We start from the raw sequence: 16,374 nt of genomic DNA on the forward strand, positions 1-16,374 counted from the left end.
ATTAATTAATTACACAGCAAATAATCGCGTTATGAAAATTAACTCAAAATTAATTACATTTTTTTTTTTTTTTTTTTAAATAAATTTTTTTTTTATCATTCATCCCATAAGCATGTAGGATACACATTTACAATTTTTTTTTAATATGGTCCATTTGCATGTTCTTGGTATCTGATTCTAGGGACATCTATGAATCTCAGGGAATGTATTCCCAGTGTCAGAAATACTGTGGGCTAGATCCACAAAGAATGGATTGCACGGTGCAAGTTGCACCCTTACTTCATTATGAATTGAAAATGGGGGACCCTGATGTAAACAAGACGAAAGTCTTTCTCTGGTCTGCATTCCCTTAACAATTGTGTGTATTGAGCCGTACTGTATTGTACCCATTCTGCAATCTGTTAATAACATTTTCATTCAATCAATCAATCTGCGCGGTGATTGATTGAATGAACATTTTATTTTGAGTAAATTGTAATGAACCAAATGACAATATCAATAATTTTTTTTTATCTTTGACTGTGAATAACACCATGCTCAAATTGACCAGACCTGAAAAATCTAAGCAAATTAATAGATGGAAGATGATTAAACAGAAGGTTTTGTAGATACAGTACTGAATTCTGCCATCCGGACACATGCAATTTGAAATATGATTATAGAATATAGAATATGAGGCATAAAATGGTAATGCGATTAAAATGCGATTAACTCGATTAATTAATTAATTACAAATCCTGTAATTAATTAGATGAATTTTTTTAATCGCTTGACAGCACTAATTATTATTATAAATTTTTTTTTTTTTTACATTTATTTAAACTTTATTTACCCAGGCAAGCAAGTAAGAACAAATTCAGATTTTATTTATTGACAAAAGTATGCATAATGTTGTGTTAATTCCACGACAAGAGATATGTAATGTTAATTACCTGAAATTATTCTATTTTTGGGGGGGGGGGGGGGAAACCTGCATATATCGGTATCGGTTGATATCGGTATCGGAAATTAAGGGTTGGACAATATCGGTATATCGGTAAAAAGGCCAATATCGAACATCCCTATTCAACTTAAAATAACCCCTCCTCACACGATGCAGTTGGTTGATCACAGGTCGGTTTGGACCGATGCATTAGGACCACGGCACTGACTTGTTTGCGTACTAGCAGCAGCGTAGCAACGCGGCAAGGGCTTGGAGTCAAGAGAGACATTCAGAAGTGACGCTTATTATTATTATATATAATTTTTTTTTTATATCAAACTGAAGTATAAAGTCACAGTCGCCATGAAATCAGAGCGAGGAATCATGTCGGACGTGAATGAAAAGGTTGTTTTAATCCTCCTGACGCTAAGACCTCACGTAGTGACTTAAGTTAAACGCGATTGAGCGAATGTCAGCCGTAATGTGGTAAATGGTGCATTTACTGTATATACATTTACAATTTAATATTTGTAAAAAAAAAAGAATCCTCACATTCACCCATTCACTCACCCATTCACACACCGATGGCGGAGGCAACCATGCAAGGTGCCAACCTGCACATCGGGAGCAATTATTAGGGTTTCAGTCTCTTGCTCAAGGACACATCAACACGCTGCCCGTGAGGAGTGAGAATCTAACCGGGAACCTTCCGACTACCAGACGACCACTCTACCTCCTAAACTAGACATTCTTAGTCAACTAATTATCAGATTCCCATAAATGCAGTCATGCAGAGGCGCTCTTTTGATATAGTTGTTATTAAAGACCAAAGCATAATGTGTGAATATTATTATGATGCTGGCGATGTGCTTATAATTTTCTAGGCAATAACCCCCCCATCCCCCTCTCCAACTTAAAAAGCGATGTCCAAGGGAAGCAACAGTTGTGATTGGAGGGTCAAGAAAAGAGGGCGGGTTTGAGGTAGGTCAATTGGTTGACAAATAGACTATAAGAGTGGGCAGACTTAGGGCGGGATCCACTAAGAATGGATTGCACGGTGGGAATTGCACCCTTAACTGCGCGGGGTTTGCACGTGGATTCTGCTCCGTCTTTGCGAGCTATCCACTAAGGATATTGCGTGGATGAGATACCAGCACAGACACGCCCATTATGTGTGGCTCGCGGAGCAGTCTGCACTCCTGACAGCGCTGTTGGCAGGAGCGACGTCTGTGTGTGTGTGTGTGTGTGTGTGTGTGTGTGTGTGTGTGTGTGTGTGTGTGTGTGTGTGTGTGTGTGTGTGTGTGTGTGTGTGTGTGTGTGTGTGTGTGTGTGTGTGTGTGTGTGTGTGTGTGTGTGTGTGTGTGTGTGTGTGTGTGTGTGTGAGAGACGGAGAGAGGGAGAGAGAGAGAAACGGGTTGTGGGGCGGCGTGGCTCAGGGGTAGAGCGGGTTGTCCAATGATCCAAGGGTTGGTGGTTCGAATCCCGCTCAAGCCCATGTCCATCCCACTGCCGTTGTGTCCTTGGGCAAGACACTTAACCTACTTGCCTCGTATGAATGTGTATGCATGTGAATGAATGTTGGTGGTGGTCGGAGGGGCCATAGGCGTTGATTATTCGCCACGCTTCCGTGAGTCTGCCTCAGGGCAGCTCTGGCTGCAATTGTAGCTTACCACCACCGGTATGACTGTGTATGAACGAATAATGGACTCTGTGAAGCGCTCTGGGTCAGTGAAGAGCGCTATATAAAATCCAAGTCATTATTATTATTATTATAACAATGAAAGCGATACAATTCTGTCGGTCGCCTCGCTTAAAAAGTCGGTCGCCGGACAAAAATCGCCCGCCGTGTGCGTTGGACTATATAGACACAGAATACAAATTACCGTAATTCGTCTAATAGTAACCGGTATTCAATAAAAAACCGGGTCTCTATTAATGACCGGGTGCGCTGTTGAGCTAAGCAATTATAAGCCGGCCTCCTAATACAAGCCGGGTTTCATGTATATGCTGGCCTGGCTGTGCAGTAAATACCATGGTATGGTGTTAATGTTTACCAAGAGAGTAAGCCTACCTCAGAATTGTATAAAACGAAGTTATTATTATTATTATTATTATTATTATTATTATTATTATTATTATTATTATTATTATTATTATTATTATTATTATTATTATTATTATTATTATTATTATTATTATTATTACTATTATTATAATGCCATAAAAGATCATCTCTGAGGACCTAAGAGAAGCATAATCACTCTCACCCTTAGTATCCCAGCAGTTTAGTTAGCAAGACACAGGTCTTAGACAGGGGTTTAGATGGAAGACAACAGTCAAATGGATAGAGGTGGAAATAAAGAACAGCACTGGGCGGGACGTATGAGAAGATGAATGAAAGCGTGAGCAGAGAGAGAGAGAGAGAGAGAGGAGACTCAGCAACGTGGGAGAGCTAAGCAGTCAGTTAGGCCTGCATGGGGCCGGAGAGGTGCGTCTTTACCAGGAGCAAAGCCCTTGGGGAGCGCCATCTTGTTTTCTCCCTGACGACGGCCTGGAGAGGAGGGATTGAGGAGATGGAAAGAGAGAGAGGAGAGGAGAGGAGGACAGAGGCGAGGGAGGGAAGGGCAGGAGATCGTGGGGGGAGGGGGGGAGGAACAGCAAGGGGTTGTGATGACAGTTGACACGCAGGCATGATGGCATCTTACAACAAACAAAACAACTGCGGACAGATTCACACGGTTTGTTGTCCACACATGAGAATCTGTTAATAGTTTCTCCTGGGGAAACAATGTTTAACTGACTACAAAGACACAGGGTTAGCAATCTGCAGTGCCTTGCTCAAGGACACTCTTACATTGGCTGTTGCAGGGATACAATCTGTGACATTTCTGGCACAGGGTGGTTTCTCTAACCACCAGGCCACCCTGGATAAAACCCATTCCATGGATATTGACAGCTAATAATGAAGAAAAATCTAAACATTTGTTTCATGAAGGGGCGGCTAAGTGGCACTCGCCACTAACGCAGGATATGCTGGGTTCGAGCCCAGCTCTCGGCGTTACTTCCGGCTTGGCTAGTCGTTCATACTAATACAATTGGCAGTATTAGGGGGTGGGAAAGCCGGTGGGTGGGGATCGGACGTTGTGGACAGCGACTCCTACAGGTCGGTTGGTGCGCCTGCGCAGTAGAATCAGGAAGTGTCGGGGGCAGCGTGAGCCTCCCACGCGTTACTCCTCGCCACTGAGAGATCGCGCTGTGCAGGTGAAAAGATGCGACGGCTGCCTCCTCGTGTACCGGAGGGAACACGTGATGCAAGGCTTCGTCCACATTGCAGCCGACCAGTGGGAGGCATGGTCTAACAACGTTCGAGACAGGGGAGGGGAGAATTGGACAATACGAAATTGGGATGGGAAAAAAAATTTAAAATGGGGAGAAAAACGAGATAAAAAAAATCTAAACATTCGTTTCATGAATTATATATATTCTTTATGCTATCTGGCTAGTGTGCTTCATGGAATAGCCCCCAGAGATGAGGAAGAGATTGGAAGAGGAACAGGTTATTAATATAATATTAATATACAAGGAGGTTATTATTATAGACTTACAGTCACGGAACTGCTCCACATCGTCGTCGAACACGGCCTCCTTCAGAGCTCTCTTGTCGTAGGCGCTGATGGTTTCCCCGAAGCCGTAGGGGGCGAACTCGCGGGTCCGCGGCCCGGCGAAGGAGCGCGGTGACGGGGTGTTGAGCAGCGACGTCTTGTTGTCCAGGGCGGTGCGGCCGCCCTCCACCACGTCCAGGCCCAGGCGGGCGTCACAGCCCGGGGACGAGGCCACTCCTTCCCTGCCAGCCTGGGGGAGAGGGGGATGGATGGGGGATCAACAGTGCTTTTAGTTTGGTCACCCATTCACTGCCGCACTACGAAACGGTTAACCCTTTCACTGTGACAATACACAGAAGGTTAACCCTTTCACTGCCACACGACAGCCGGTTAACCCTTTCACTGCCACACGACAGAAGGTTAACCCTTTACTATCACACAACGACATGCGACTACCACAGACCGGCGACCGTCGGTTGTGTGATAGTAAAGGGTTAACCTTCTGTCGTGTGGTAGTGAAAGGGGCTAACCCTTTGTCGTGTGGCAGTGAAAGGGTTAAGCGTAGTGCTCCATAGACAGCAGTGATGACTCACCGCGTCGTCCCTCTTGCCCTCTCGTCTGATTGGCTCGTTGAGGTCCTCCTGGCTGCGGTAGCTGAAGCTCTGGATGGCCTCGGTGACGCCGCGCAGTGAGCTGTAAATCTCCTCCGAGTTCATGTTCTCTGTGTCATACTCCATCATGCTGTACACACACACACACACACACACACACGCACACGCACACACACACACACACACACGCACACGCACACGCACACACACACACACACACACACACGTTACAGGAAGAAAAGCGCCAGCGATTCCTGTTTTCCCAACCTTTGACAGGAAACATACAATACAACTTTTGATGGGAAATGTACAACCGTGAATTAGTTTCTGCCACCAATGCAAAGCGTTACAGCATTGCTTCTGAAATCCAAGCAAATCAACTTTTACAAAATAAGATCTTCGAGATGAGGTGAGGCGGCCCTCTTACGATGGGGAGGACTGCCAACAGAACACAGCGCAACTCACACCTCTGAGGTGACCTTTGGGTTTGACTAGAGAGACAGTGGAGCGCTGCTACCCATCCAGCAGAGATTCGGCGTACTGTAAGATAGAGCGTCTCTCCACTGGTGAGATTACAGAGGGCTGGAGTGCTACCTGAGTTGGAAGAGGCCACATGGAGCCCAGAAGGCACTCATGGAAGGCAGTCGTCACTGAATCTCAAAACACAGACAAGCAAGCCACTCTTCATCCATTATCAATAGTTAAAAATGTGTTTATTCTGGGTGGCAGACCAAACATTACACACATACATACATTAAAAACATGACACCACTTCCAAGCATTTTGGCTTTAGGAGGAGCCTCCATCAGAGCATGTTTTCTTTTTTTTTGCTTTCCAATTGTTTTTAGGAAAAAACTATTGGAAACAAACCAGTCGGAGGTCTGACCCCGTCCACTAGAGGGCACCTGTCCTGTGTTTCTCCCTCCCCCCAGCCCTCGTTACCTGGGTGAGTAGGCCCTGCGCAGGAGCCTGAGGGAGGGGGCGGCAGGGGTGGAGTGAGGCGGAGGAGGAGGAGGAGGAGGGGCGGGGGGGTGCTTTGACAGCCCGTCGATACCCCAACCCCATAACCGACTGTTGCCACAGAGTGGCCGGGAGCGGGAGGGACGCACCGACGGGACGGAAGTGCAGAGGTGGAGGAGGAGAGGGGGGGGGGGGGGGGGGGGTGACGATAACAACACGAGGAGATCACAGACAAAATAGATAAGACAGACAGGAGGAGAAAGACAGAGAGAGAGAACAAAAGAAGTGCGCAGAAGGAGAGAAAAGAGAAAAGGAGACTAGTCTGAGCTTTGAGGTTAGGGGGCAAAAGCGTTTACTTAAGAGAAGAAGTATTTTAGATTTCACCCCGGAAACCCGTGGAGACAGAAAGATACATCTGTTTTTGAAAGTTCACATTTCGATGTTGCTTTCCCCTACATGAGAGCGGGGGGGCTCCCTCGCTTGATTATGTCCATCCAATGTTGATGGTTTTGTTGAACATTTGTATTTCACAGGAGAGAAACTGTATTCAAAGAAAGCTAATAAAATAGTCTTTGGATCTAAATATACTTTCTTTGTGTTGATTTTACATTAATTCCATGATTTTACTCAAGTAAATATCTGTTACAAGCTTCAGTCTTAAGTAGAAAAATGCTATTTTTAATCTAGATTAATCTAGATTAATTACAGAAAATTGTGAGATTAATTAGTTAAATTTTTTTAATCTATTGACAGCACTAATATATATATATATATTTTTTTATCAATTTGACGTTTCAGAAACATGAATAGATACTAAATTGTTAAATAACACTAATATTGCTTTTCCGCCTCCTGTACAAGCCAGTTAATTTCTGACCCACTGATCCAGCCCTGTATTTGATCTGGTAGTCAGTGTGTGGTACTGTATCTATTGCACCTGTATTGATGTTTGTTGATGACTTCCTATCAAAATTGTGTGAATAGCAGTTGTGCGGAGCACAGAATTAGGATCCAGAAAGGATTTTGTATCATTGTGATTTCCTTGGTACACCAAAAACATGGCTGCCACAGATTTACAAGTGTTGTCATGGAAAGCAGCATTGACCATATTCACAGGGTGGAAAGGAATCCCAACCTGAGCATGACATAAGGAGGAAAATGGCCAGCGTGTGAATATGGTCTTCAAAGGTGAACGTCGCAAGACAAATTATGCCTCTGTTGTGGTAACACACCAGGGCCCTGTTTCTTGTACCTGGATAACTGAGTTAGCCGGATAACTTTAACTGGATAACTGGGTTAGCCGGACTTTCCGGTTTCATGTACGTGGATTTTCCAAATCACCATGACAACATATCCAAAAGTTTGAGCCTGGTCGAAAGCAGAGTTCAAGTTCAAGTTAGCCGGATCACGCAGAGCCACGCCCCCGCAAAGAAAGTGACAGCCCGTTTCCTGAAACTATTCCCACAGTCTACGATCTGCATTATACCATTCTGAATTACGTTTTTGTGCTCCATTCTTCCAGAGGGGGCTTTTGAAATGTAAAATAGACCCAAAATGCTGATACTAAATTCACTTTGTCCTAAATAATGCACGTTATATATACCGTGGCGACGGTGGCGCTCGCTCGTGCGATGTACACATTATGTGGTTATTTTAATTGTAACTGGGATTAAGATGTCTGATGAGATGCGCTGTTTGACGGATTTGAGAAATTGAATGAGCCGTTGACGTCACATTAATGAATGAGGATAAAGAGATAAACTTCATTCAAAACAAAGGATATTCTAAACACGGGTCTCTCGTTCATTAATGTATAAACAATGAATTTATCCCATCTGGCCCAGTGGCCCAGCGGTAGTGCTCAAGCCTGCCAACCCAGCGACCAGGGTTCAAATCCCGGTGTTTCCAATATGATTTTTTTGAATATAATATTAATGATTATACGCCAAAGTAGCCTGGTTTTAAGTTAAAATATTATAAATCTACATGCATTGAGGATGTCATTCTTTATATAGCTCTCAACGTGCACCAAATTGAATTATTCCTATATTGCAAGAAGAAGGAGACGACTAGGGTCTCGAACCCCGGTCGTCCGTGTGAAAGTCAAAAGAACAACCCGTTAGACCACATTGGAGATAAGTTAAAGATTGACTATACATCCATCAATCAATGGGTAAGAGAGCCGTATCGTAATTCTGTATAACAGTTAACTAATTATTTTCGCTAGCAAGATCTCATTTGATTATTCAATCCAGCAGGCAAGTTTAAAGAAATATAATCTGATTGATTGAGGTAATGAGGGACTTAGAATTAGCCTATAGATAACGCATTTAACTTGTCGGCGAGGCGATTGAGCCGTATTGCAATCTGTCAATAAAGTCTTAAATCAATTAATCAATCAATGCCGTTGAGAATCAGGATCTCTGCCATCGATACGTGCTGGCTTTTCACCTAAAACGGCCGCGCGCATTTAGCCTGAGTCGCAAGTCTGGCTTGAGTTAACGAGACTGAATCCACCTTCGTGAAACAGGAAAATCCCGGCTTCAAACATCGGGTTAACTGAAGCTGGATAATGACATCTTGATCGACTTAGTTGAACCACGTACAAGAAACAGGGCCCAGGTTTCTGAGTCTAGTGCAAAAAAACAATGCTCATTTCCATAGCAACCTTATCGGCAGTGTATAAAATATTTAGTGTATCAACCAAATGACCAAACATATATATATATATATATATTAGGGCTGTCAGTTTATCGCGTTAATTAGATTCATTAATTACACAGCAAATTATCGCGTTATGAAAATTTACTCAAAATTAATTAAATTTTTTATTTTTATTTTTTATCTCATTCATTCCATAAGAACGTAGAATACACATTACAGACTTTTTTTTATATGGTCCATTTGCATGTTCTTGGTATCTGATTCTAGGGACATCTATGGATCTCAGGGAATGTATTCCCAGTGTCAGAAATACTGTGTCTGTTACTAGGCTTGAGTAAATTGTAATGAACCAAATGAGAATATCAATACATTTTTTTTTTATCTTTGACTGTGAATAACACTATGCTCAAATTGACCAGACCTGAAAAATCTAAGCAAATTAATAGATGGAAGATGATTAAACAGAAGGTTTTGTAGATACAGTACTGAATTCTGCCATCCGGACACATGCAATTTGAAATATGATTATAGAATATAGAATATCAGGCATAAAATGGTTATGCGATTAAAATGCAATTAATTAGATTAATTAATTACAAATCCTGTAATTAATTAGATTAATTTGTTTAATCGCCTGACAGCACTAATATATATATATATATATAAAATTACCAATTACCAATCTAGCAATTTTATTAATTAATTAAAATTAATTCGCTGAACCACCAGATAGCTAAGTGCCTTCTGAGTTCTGAGCAACTCACTCACTACTGTACTCATGTTAGTAACCAACCAGTCTGCCACCTCTAGGTGAGAGTCAGTACAGGCCTTTAGTTAGTTAGTTAGTTAGTTAGTTAGTTAGTTAGTTAGTTAGTTAGTTAGTTAGTTAGTTAGTTAGTTAGTTAGTTAGTTAGTTAGTTAGTTAGACTAAAAGGCTTTAGACGCTGAGTGTAAGGCAGACTGTTACCTAGGAGACAGTCCTCCATGGGAACAGTTGGTAGGGGAGGTGAGGGGGCTGGTCCTGCTGGGGGTGTGGCGGGGGGGCGTCCGGCCAATGGTGTTGCTCGGAGAGCCCTGGAAAAGGACAAAGATGACAGCCGCCGTTACAAACAGTGTTGGAGTAACGTGTTAACAAATAATGTGTTACTGTAATCACACTACTTCCTCTTGTAACAAAGCGCCTTTCGACCTGACAAAGAAAGGAACAAACATCAAAACACGTTTGATGTAACATCACAGTATTTTAAAGATGAAGCACATTGAGGAGAATTAGGTTAACGGGTGTTGTTAGGTAACTTGTAATATTGACAGGAGCATTGAGTAGGCAGATGGTAGTAGAGTTTATCGTGACAGTTTGTCAGACATGGCCAGTGACAAAGAAAGGCGAGACGTGTGTAGAGTTGGGCATCGTTTGGATTTGAACAATTCCGGTTCCGATTCTCCATTTCGATTCCTGTTCTAAACGATTCTCGATTCCGATTCTTTGAGGTGCAGGTCAAAACAGGTCACAGTTTATTTTGCAGGAGATTTTTTATTTTATTTTTTTATCTTTTTTTTTTAATCTTAAATTCTTTTCATACTATTCACATTGTCAGTTGACTTGATACAGTTTAATTTGATTGCTGTACTGTAACTAGGGTATTAATTAACAAAGTACATTTTTTTTATAAAAAAAATTCAGAACCGGAACCGGAACCGGAAGTTAGGAACAGGTTCCTATTAGAAGCAGTTCTTGGTGCCCAACCCTAGTAACCCAATAGGGTCCAGCTGCAGCCTCGGAGATTGTTCCAGATTGGGCAACTTCCGCCCGCTCCCACGACATTTCTCCCGGGACAGGACAATGTGCGCTGATTGGCGGAAAGTACGGATGTATCTCGAAGTACGTCTGACGTTGAACGTCAAAATCAAAAGCAAGTACGTCTGCGCTGACGAGAGGGGGGGGGGGGGGGGGGCTTGTATTGATCAGGTTAGTAGATATTGTACCGATCAGGTATTACAGATCATATCCGCATGAAATAAACTAAAATGTTAAAACCCATTTAGACTGTTTCTCATTCCTGTACTGTTGTTTATACTCTGCTCCTGTGTTGTAACCCAACCCCCTCCAATGTACAGTAAATTACCAAGTATGGTTTTGTCAATATTCCAATGTACAGTTTTGCTTGTACAGTTGTACAGTGTCCCCCACCCACCCACCCTACCCCCCCCCCCCCCCCCCCAACCACCTCCAATGTACAGTCCCCCCCCCCCCCCCCCCCCACCTACCCAACCTCCTACAATGTACAGTTTCTACGTCAAATGTATATACTCTCTTTTCTGGACTCTTTTTGTATCACAAACAATACTGTATTTGCAAATCTGGTATGTCATAAATGTATAGATGTAGCAGTACTGTCTATCTGTATGTCGTGTATGTCATATGTTATGATGAATTGAAAATGCGGGACCCTGATGTAAACAAGACGAAAGTATTTCTCTGGTCTGCATACCCTTAACAATTGTGTGTATTGAGCCGTACTGTATTGTACCCATTCTGCAATCTGTTAATACAATTTTCATCCAATCAATCACTTGCGCGGTTCCTACATTGTATAGGAAATTAAATAAGAAAATAAACATTTAAACAACTGTGTCTTTATTGTATTATTATCAACTGAAAATAAACAAACATGCCAAACAAAAAAAGGTTACAACTGACACTTATTCATATCAATATTTAAGATGGACGTCCTACCTAGAATCAACTTCTTCAGACGGAGGTATGGCATTTCCAGATTTCTACCACTACTTTAAGGCGTACACTTTAAGACCACTAACAACATGGTTTGATCCCCAAGCATTAGTATCCTGGAGAAATTTAGAAGAAAATATAGTAGCTCCACATAGGCTGAAGGGCATAGTATACACCAAATTATCAATTAAGCAATGCGAACGGAAATTTGGCCCCATAATCACTCATGCGATCCGGATATGGCGTGAAACACAAAAAAATATTCTACCCCACATAAATGGCATAATCATACTCCCTTATTCAATAACAATGCACTCTTGATTGGAAAACAACCTATAAGATTCCCTAGGTGGGAAAAGCAAGGCATACACTCATTAGGAGACGTTTTCAACAAACAGGGTTTTTGTAGTTTCAATGAAATACGCAAAAAATTATTAGTGAGCTGGTTCTCACTGGTAGCCTCCACAATGACAACCTTGATGGCAGGCTCGTCAGTGTCAGTGCTGATGGCGTTCTCACTGGCTGCACGGACACTGACCTTACTCTCTCCGACACCTCCATCCACATGCAGTGTTTCTGTACTGTGGGAGCTGCTCCTGCACAGTGCCAGATGCGCTATAAACCGTTTTTTCTTCTCAAAATGTGTGGTTTTGCAGGAGGGACAGTGGAAGTGACTATTGCCCCTGCATTCCAAATTGCACTTAAAGATGGTGTGATCTGGAAAAGATATGTACACCGATCAGCCATAACATAACCATGTAGCAACCAGTAGTAATCACCAATAATCCCCTTAGAAACCACACAGGCTCTGCCACACCTAAACGTAATCTCACAAGTTGCAAAAACACTTCTCAAGAACAGTTCTGTTTCGTTAAGGGGCTCAGCTTGGCATCACCTTACTGCACTATCTCGCGTACGTGCACGCATACTGAATAAATTCCACAAATGTACCTCTAATACCAGTATTAGTCTGACCACACCCCTCATCAGCTTACCTTCATAAGCAGGTGTGTGGTCACCTGCTCTCCTCCTTCTCGCTTTCACCACAAGGAAAGTGCCTCGGTAGTACCCCACTTGACGTGTTTGTTAGTTGAAAAGAGTTGTGACTGGTTTACATTGTGCTTAACCTTTTCTTCTCTCACTTGTTGTATAAGAAAAGGTTTGGGTCATAATGTATTCCGCGGAGAGTAGACCCGCTAGACCTACTCTTCACCACCGGTTCTCCATTCCCGCCTCCGTCGTGCGCCTCGGTGCTGGGCTGTTGCCACTCTCGTGGTTGCCGACCCAGCCCGGGAGACTGCCGGTGGATAGTTTTCCTCACCGACGAGCCGAGGGTTCGGTGCCGTCGCTCCGGCGATGGCCTGATCTCGACTCTGGTTCCTCTGGTTCTGGGGAATCGCCCGTTGATGAACGGGGGATTGTTTTGGAGCCGGAGGATTTGCAACGAAAACTTTTTGCGTCTGCTCGCTCGCGTCGCAAGATGGTGGCGTGCAGACGCGAACGGCCTGGGTTTGGGGAATTGCTGGAGACCAGCGAGGACGCGTCCGACTCTGGATTTCTGATGGAAACTGAAGACTTCATGGAGGAGGCGGACGGGTTCTTGTATGATGGTCCCGTGGAGGAGAGTATCCCTCCTCCGGAGACCCCGGAGGGGGGAGAAATGGCTCCATGGGGCGCCTTGTTCGAGGATGTCGAGGAACCACCTTGGCCTCATCAGCAGGATGCCCTACTGTCGGCCGCATCGGATTGTGGCTCCTTGACCAGTCGCAGCCTGCTGTATGCGAGGGATGCGGGGTCGGTGGAGGAGGGTTCGCAGGGGGAACTGCGGGCCTTGTTTCCCGAGCTCATGGCGGTAGCCGCCACCGCAAACGGTGTGCCGCTGCCGCTGCCATTGCCTGCACCTGTCCCTGATGACCTCATAGGCCATCCCTGGCAGCGTCCCCCAGTGAGAGGGGTGGACGTTGTCTACCCATTTTTCCCATCGATGGGGGCCTATGTTCGTCGGGGTCAGGCGGTGTCCAACATCATGGGACTAACTCCCGCCTACGTACCAGTTACGCGGGTGTCGGGGTTAGTCAAAGGTATGGGGGAGGGCGTACCTCGGCTTGACAATCCGATGGCCGCGCTCCTCTGTCCGGATATGGTGTGGGAACCCCTATGCAAGCCGGTCCTCCAGGGGAAGTCGGCTAGGCGATTGGCTTATTGGGGTGACCAGTCATTCATCGCTGGTACACAGTCGCTGGCTGCGGCGTCTAACATCGCCCACCTGGCTAGATTTGTATCGGGGATAATGACGGGCGGCACGGATCTGAACGAGGTAAAATGCGATCAGATCACCCAGGCTGCGGGAGCTGTTCTGCACCTTTCCCAGGTGCTGGCCATAGCCATGGGGAAAGTGCGCGCCCTGGCCACCCTGGGCCAGCGTCACCTTTGGCTGGAGCAGGCCCGTGTGCCAGAGAAGAAGAGAGCCCCTCTTCTGACGGCCGCCCTCTCCGACGCTGGCCTGTTCGGGAAGGCCCTGCAATTGATGACCTCAACATGCAGAGAAATGGCAGAGGAGAGATCCGTCCTTCAACCCCATTTTCCGCCTCCCGTCCTTGCCGGTGGGGGCAGAAGGCTTCCGCGACGTCGAGCTGTCTCCGTCGCCGCTACCACTGCCTCCGCCGCCGCTGCTGGCCCTGCCAAGAGGGCCAGGGGACGAAACGGCGCTTCGGCCACCGCCGGCCCATCCCAGACCGGAGGAGACGGTAGGGAACGTTGTGTCCAGCAGACTGTAACCTACCGTCCCTCCGGGGCTCCCCGGGGTGGCAAGACTCGAGCGGCGCGAGGTGGCAGACGCCGTTAGGAGTGACTTTTTCCCCTTTGTGTCCCCTCCCCTACACCCTTCCCGGCCCCTCTGTGATATTGTGCCTTACACTTTTTAATTAATAAAAAAAAGTTCCCCGACATAAGGGGGACTGTGTTTGGCCAAACAAACTGTGTGTTTCTTCATACAAATCATATGGTGGGGTTGTGTATATATGAATCTACCCTGTTACGTTGGGGGGTGAGTTGTGTTGTGTTACGAGTTTTAAGCAAGGTCTGCAACTTACACTCGGTAATAGGTTCTATTTAGCTTGATGCTCCACATGCAATTAGAACTGGTGTTATTCCATTGCTTTAACTAAGTATATGTGTTTCACAACGCTGTGTTGTTAGTTGCAGTAATGCTCGTACGCACATTTTTCATGGCCTAGCCATTACTCTCGTTCAGCGTTCTTCCTATGTATGACATAGGCAACGGGTATGGGATTCACGCACAGGCGACTTGTGTTTTGTTGTAAACCCTTTTACACTTTTGTGGGTAGCAGGCATTGTATTAGCTTATGCTATGCTTTGTTCTACCGGAGGTTTTCAAGATGGCTACGGTTGTTTTCTGTGTGTAGGGATAAAGGGTGTGTTTCGGGAGGGGGTGTCGAATAAACCCCTCCTTTTTCCCACTTGATTGGTTTAGAGGATTTGTTGATCTTTTCTGCTGAGCCAGTCAGGGCCAAGCCAGTGCTTGACAGGGGGGGGGGGGGGGGGGGGGGGGGGGAAGGGGTATTCTCCGGTGGGTTTCCCCGCCCGTTGTAGCGTTGTTGCTATGGCGACGCCTTCCATGAGCTGGTGTCTTAAAGATGTCGAGGTTGGGCGCAGGACTTACAGGCCTGCTGCGCCCGTTTTATGTGTCAAACTTGAGTCTGTTGGTCACGTGTCTCACAGTTTACATATCTTTTTCTTGACCGTAGTCTCATGTGGGAAGGTGTTTTCTGGGGGAGTCTGGTCTTACACTCTGATTAAAAGGAGTGACTGGATTAAAATCATGTGAAAAACAGGGTTTTTACTCCCAGCTGTGCAGTTGGGTCATACGGGTGATGCCTTTTCTTTATTTTATAAAGAGTTGAATGTGTCTTGATGGATATGAAATGAGGGTCCCTGATGGAAACAAGACTAACGTCTTTCTCAGGTCTGCCTCCCCTTATCTTTTTGTATGTATTCCTGTACTGCAGTCTGTTGGGTAAATATTTTCATTCATTCATTCATGGAGTTGATTGCATCTCGCCCCTCTTGTCGTTCCCTGGGCGTCTTGGGGATTCAATATGGTGGTCTAAACGGCCTATTGTTGATGTGGGTATGTCAGAACGCACACATAGTGCTGGCTCAGGATGTGCTTTGGGCCGTTTGCTGACTGGCGCGCCTCGTTTGCTTGGGTAAAACAGCGTTTTTATGGAGCAATTGGGATGGGGGTTTTTCCTCTTCCGACATCCTGTGTGTTGTCGATGGGTTCCCGTTCATGTCAGGGGATGATGACGGAATGGGTCTGGACATATGGGGAAGGGTCTCACGCCCTAGGGGTGGGCCACCGGACGCGGTTCATACCGACACGTCTGGGTGGCGCCTTCTTTTTTATGTTGGGATCAAACGCGCATATCTGCCCCTTCTCCTGGGGTTGGCAGGTCGGCGTGATTAGGGCACGGGACTGGTTCTGGTCACGCTGGTCCAGATCAGTGCACCCGTTGTCCGCTGGGGATGCAGATCTGCTGTTCTGGTACCCTGAGGGACTTGGGGTTTTTTTCAGGGGGAAAAATGCTAGGTCGATCCGGGTGTCACAGGGTTGAGCGTTATGGGACCCTTGTTGGGTGCGTTGTATTCTGCACTGTCGTAATGGCTTACGGCCGTGCCAACCTGTACGCGTCCGATCTCGTCGGATCTCGGCCGCTGTACGGGTTGGTCTTGGTTGGTACTTGGTTGGGTGACCTCCTGGGAATACCGAGTGCGGGGTGCTGGGGCTGGTCTTCCATATTACGCTCTTCTCTTGCGTTTTGGCGCTGAGGAGCCTGTTGGGTGGGGTTAACCTCCTCTGGG

At 45.5% G+C, this 16,374-nt stretch overlaps 1 protein-coding gene across 1 annotated transcript in view; it reads right to left on the minus strand.

Moving 5' to 3' along the window:
• Positions 1–16,374, minus strand: part of LOC311228465 (CLIP-associating protein 1-like) — a 257,076-nt gene that overhangs the window by 12,150 nt on the left and 228,552 nt on the right. Inside the window, exons 26-30 of the mRNA XM_084314370.1 lie at positions 9,727–9,833; positions 6,078–6,206; positions 5,118–5,265; positions 4,528–4,774; positions 3,423–3,473 (exon numbers count right to left, since the gene is read on the minus strand). Of these exons, the coding sequence (XP_084170496.1) occupies positions 3,423–3,473; positions 4,528–4,774; positions 5,118–5,265; positions 6,078–6,206; positions 9,727–9,833 (682 nt within the window). The remainder of the gene's footprint in view (positions 1–3,422; positions 3,474–4,527; positions 4,775–5,117; positions 5,266–6,077; positions 6,207–9,726; positions 9,834–16,374) is intronic.

The sequence above is a fragment of the Notolepis coatsorum genome (assembly GCF_963971535.1).
Source record: "Notolepis coatsorum genome assembly, chromosome: 5".
In the NCBI taxonomy this organism is placed as follows: Eukaryota; Metazoa; Chordata; class Actinopteri; order Aulopiformes; family Paralepididae; genus Notolepis; species Notolepis coatsorum.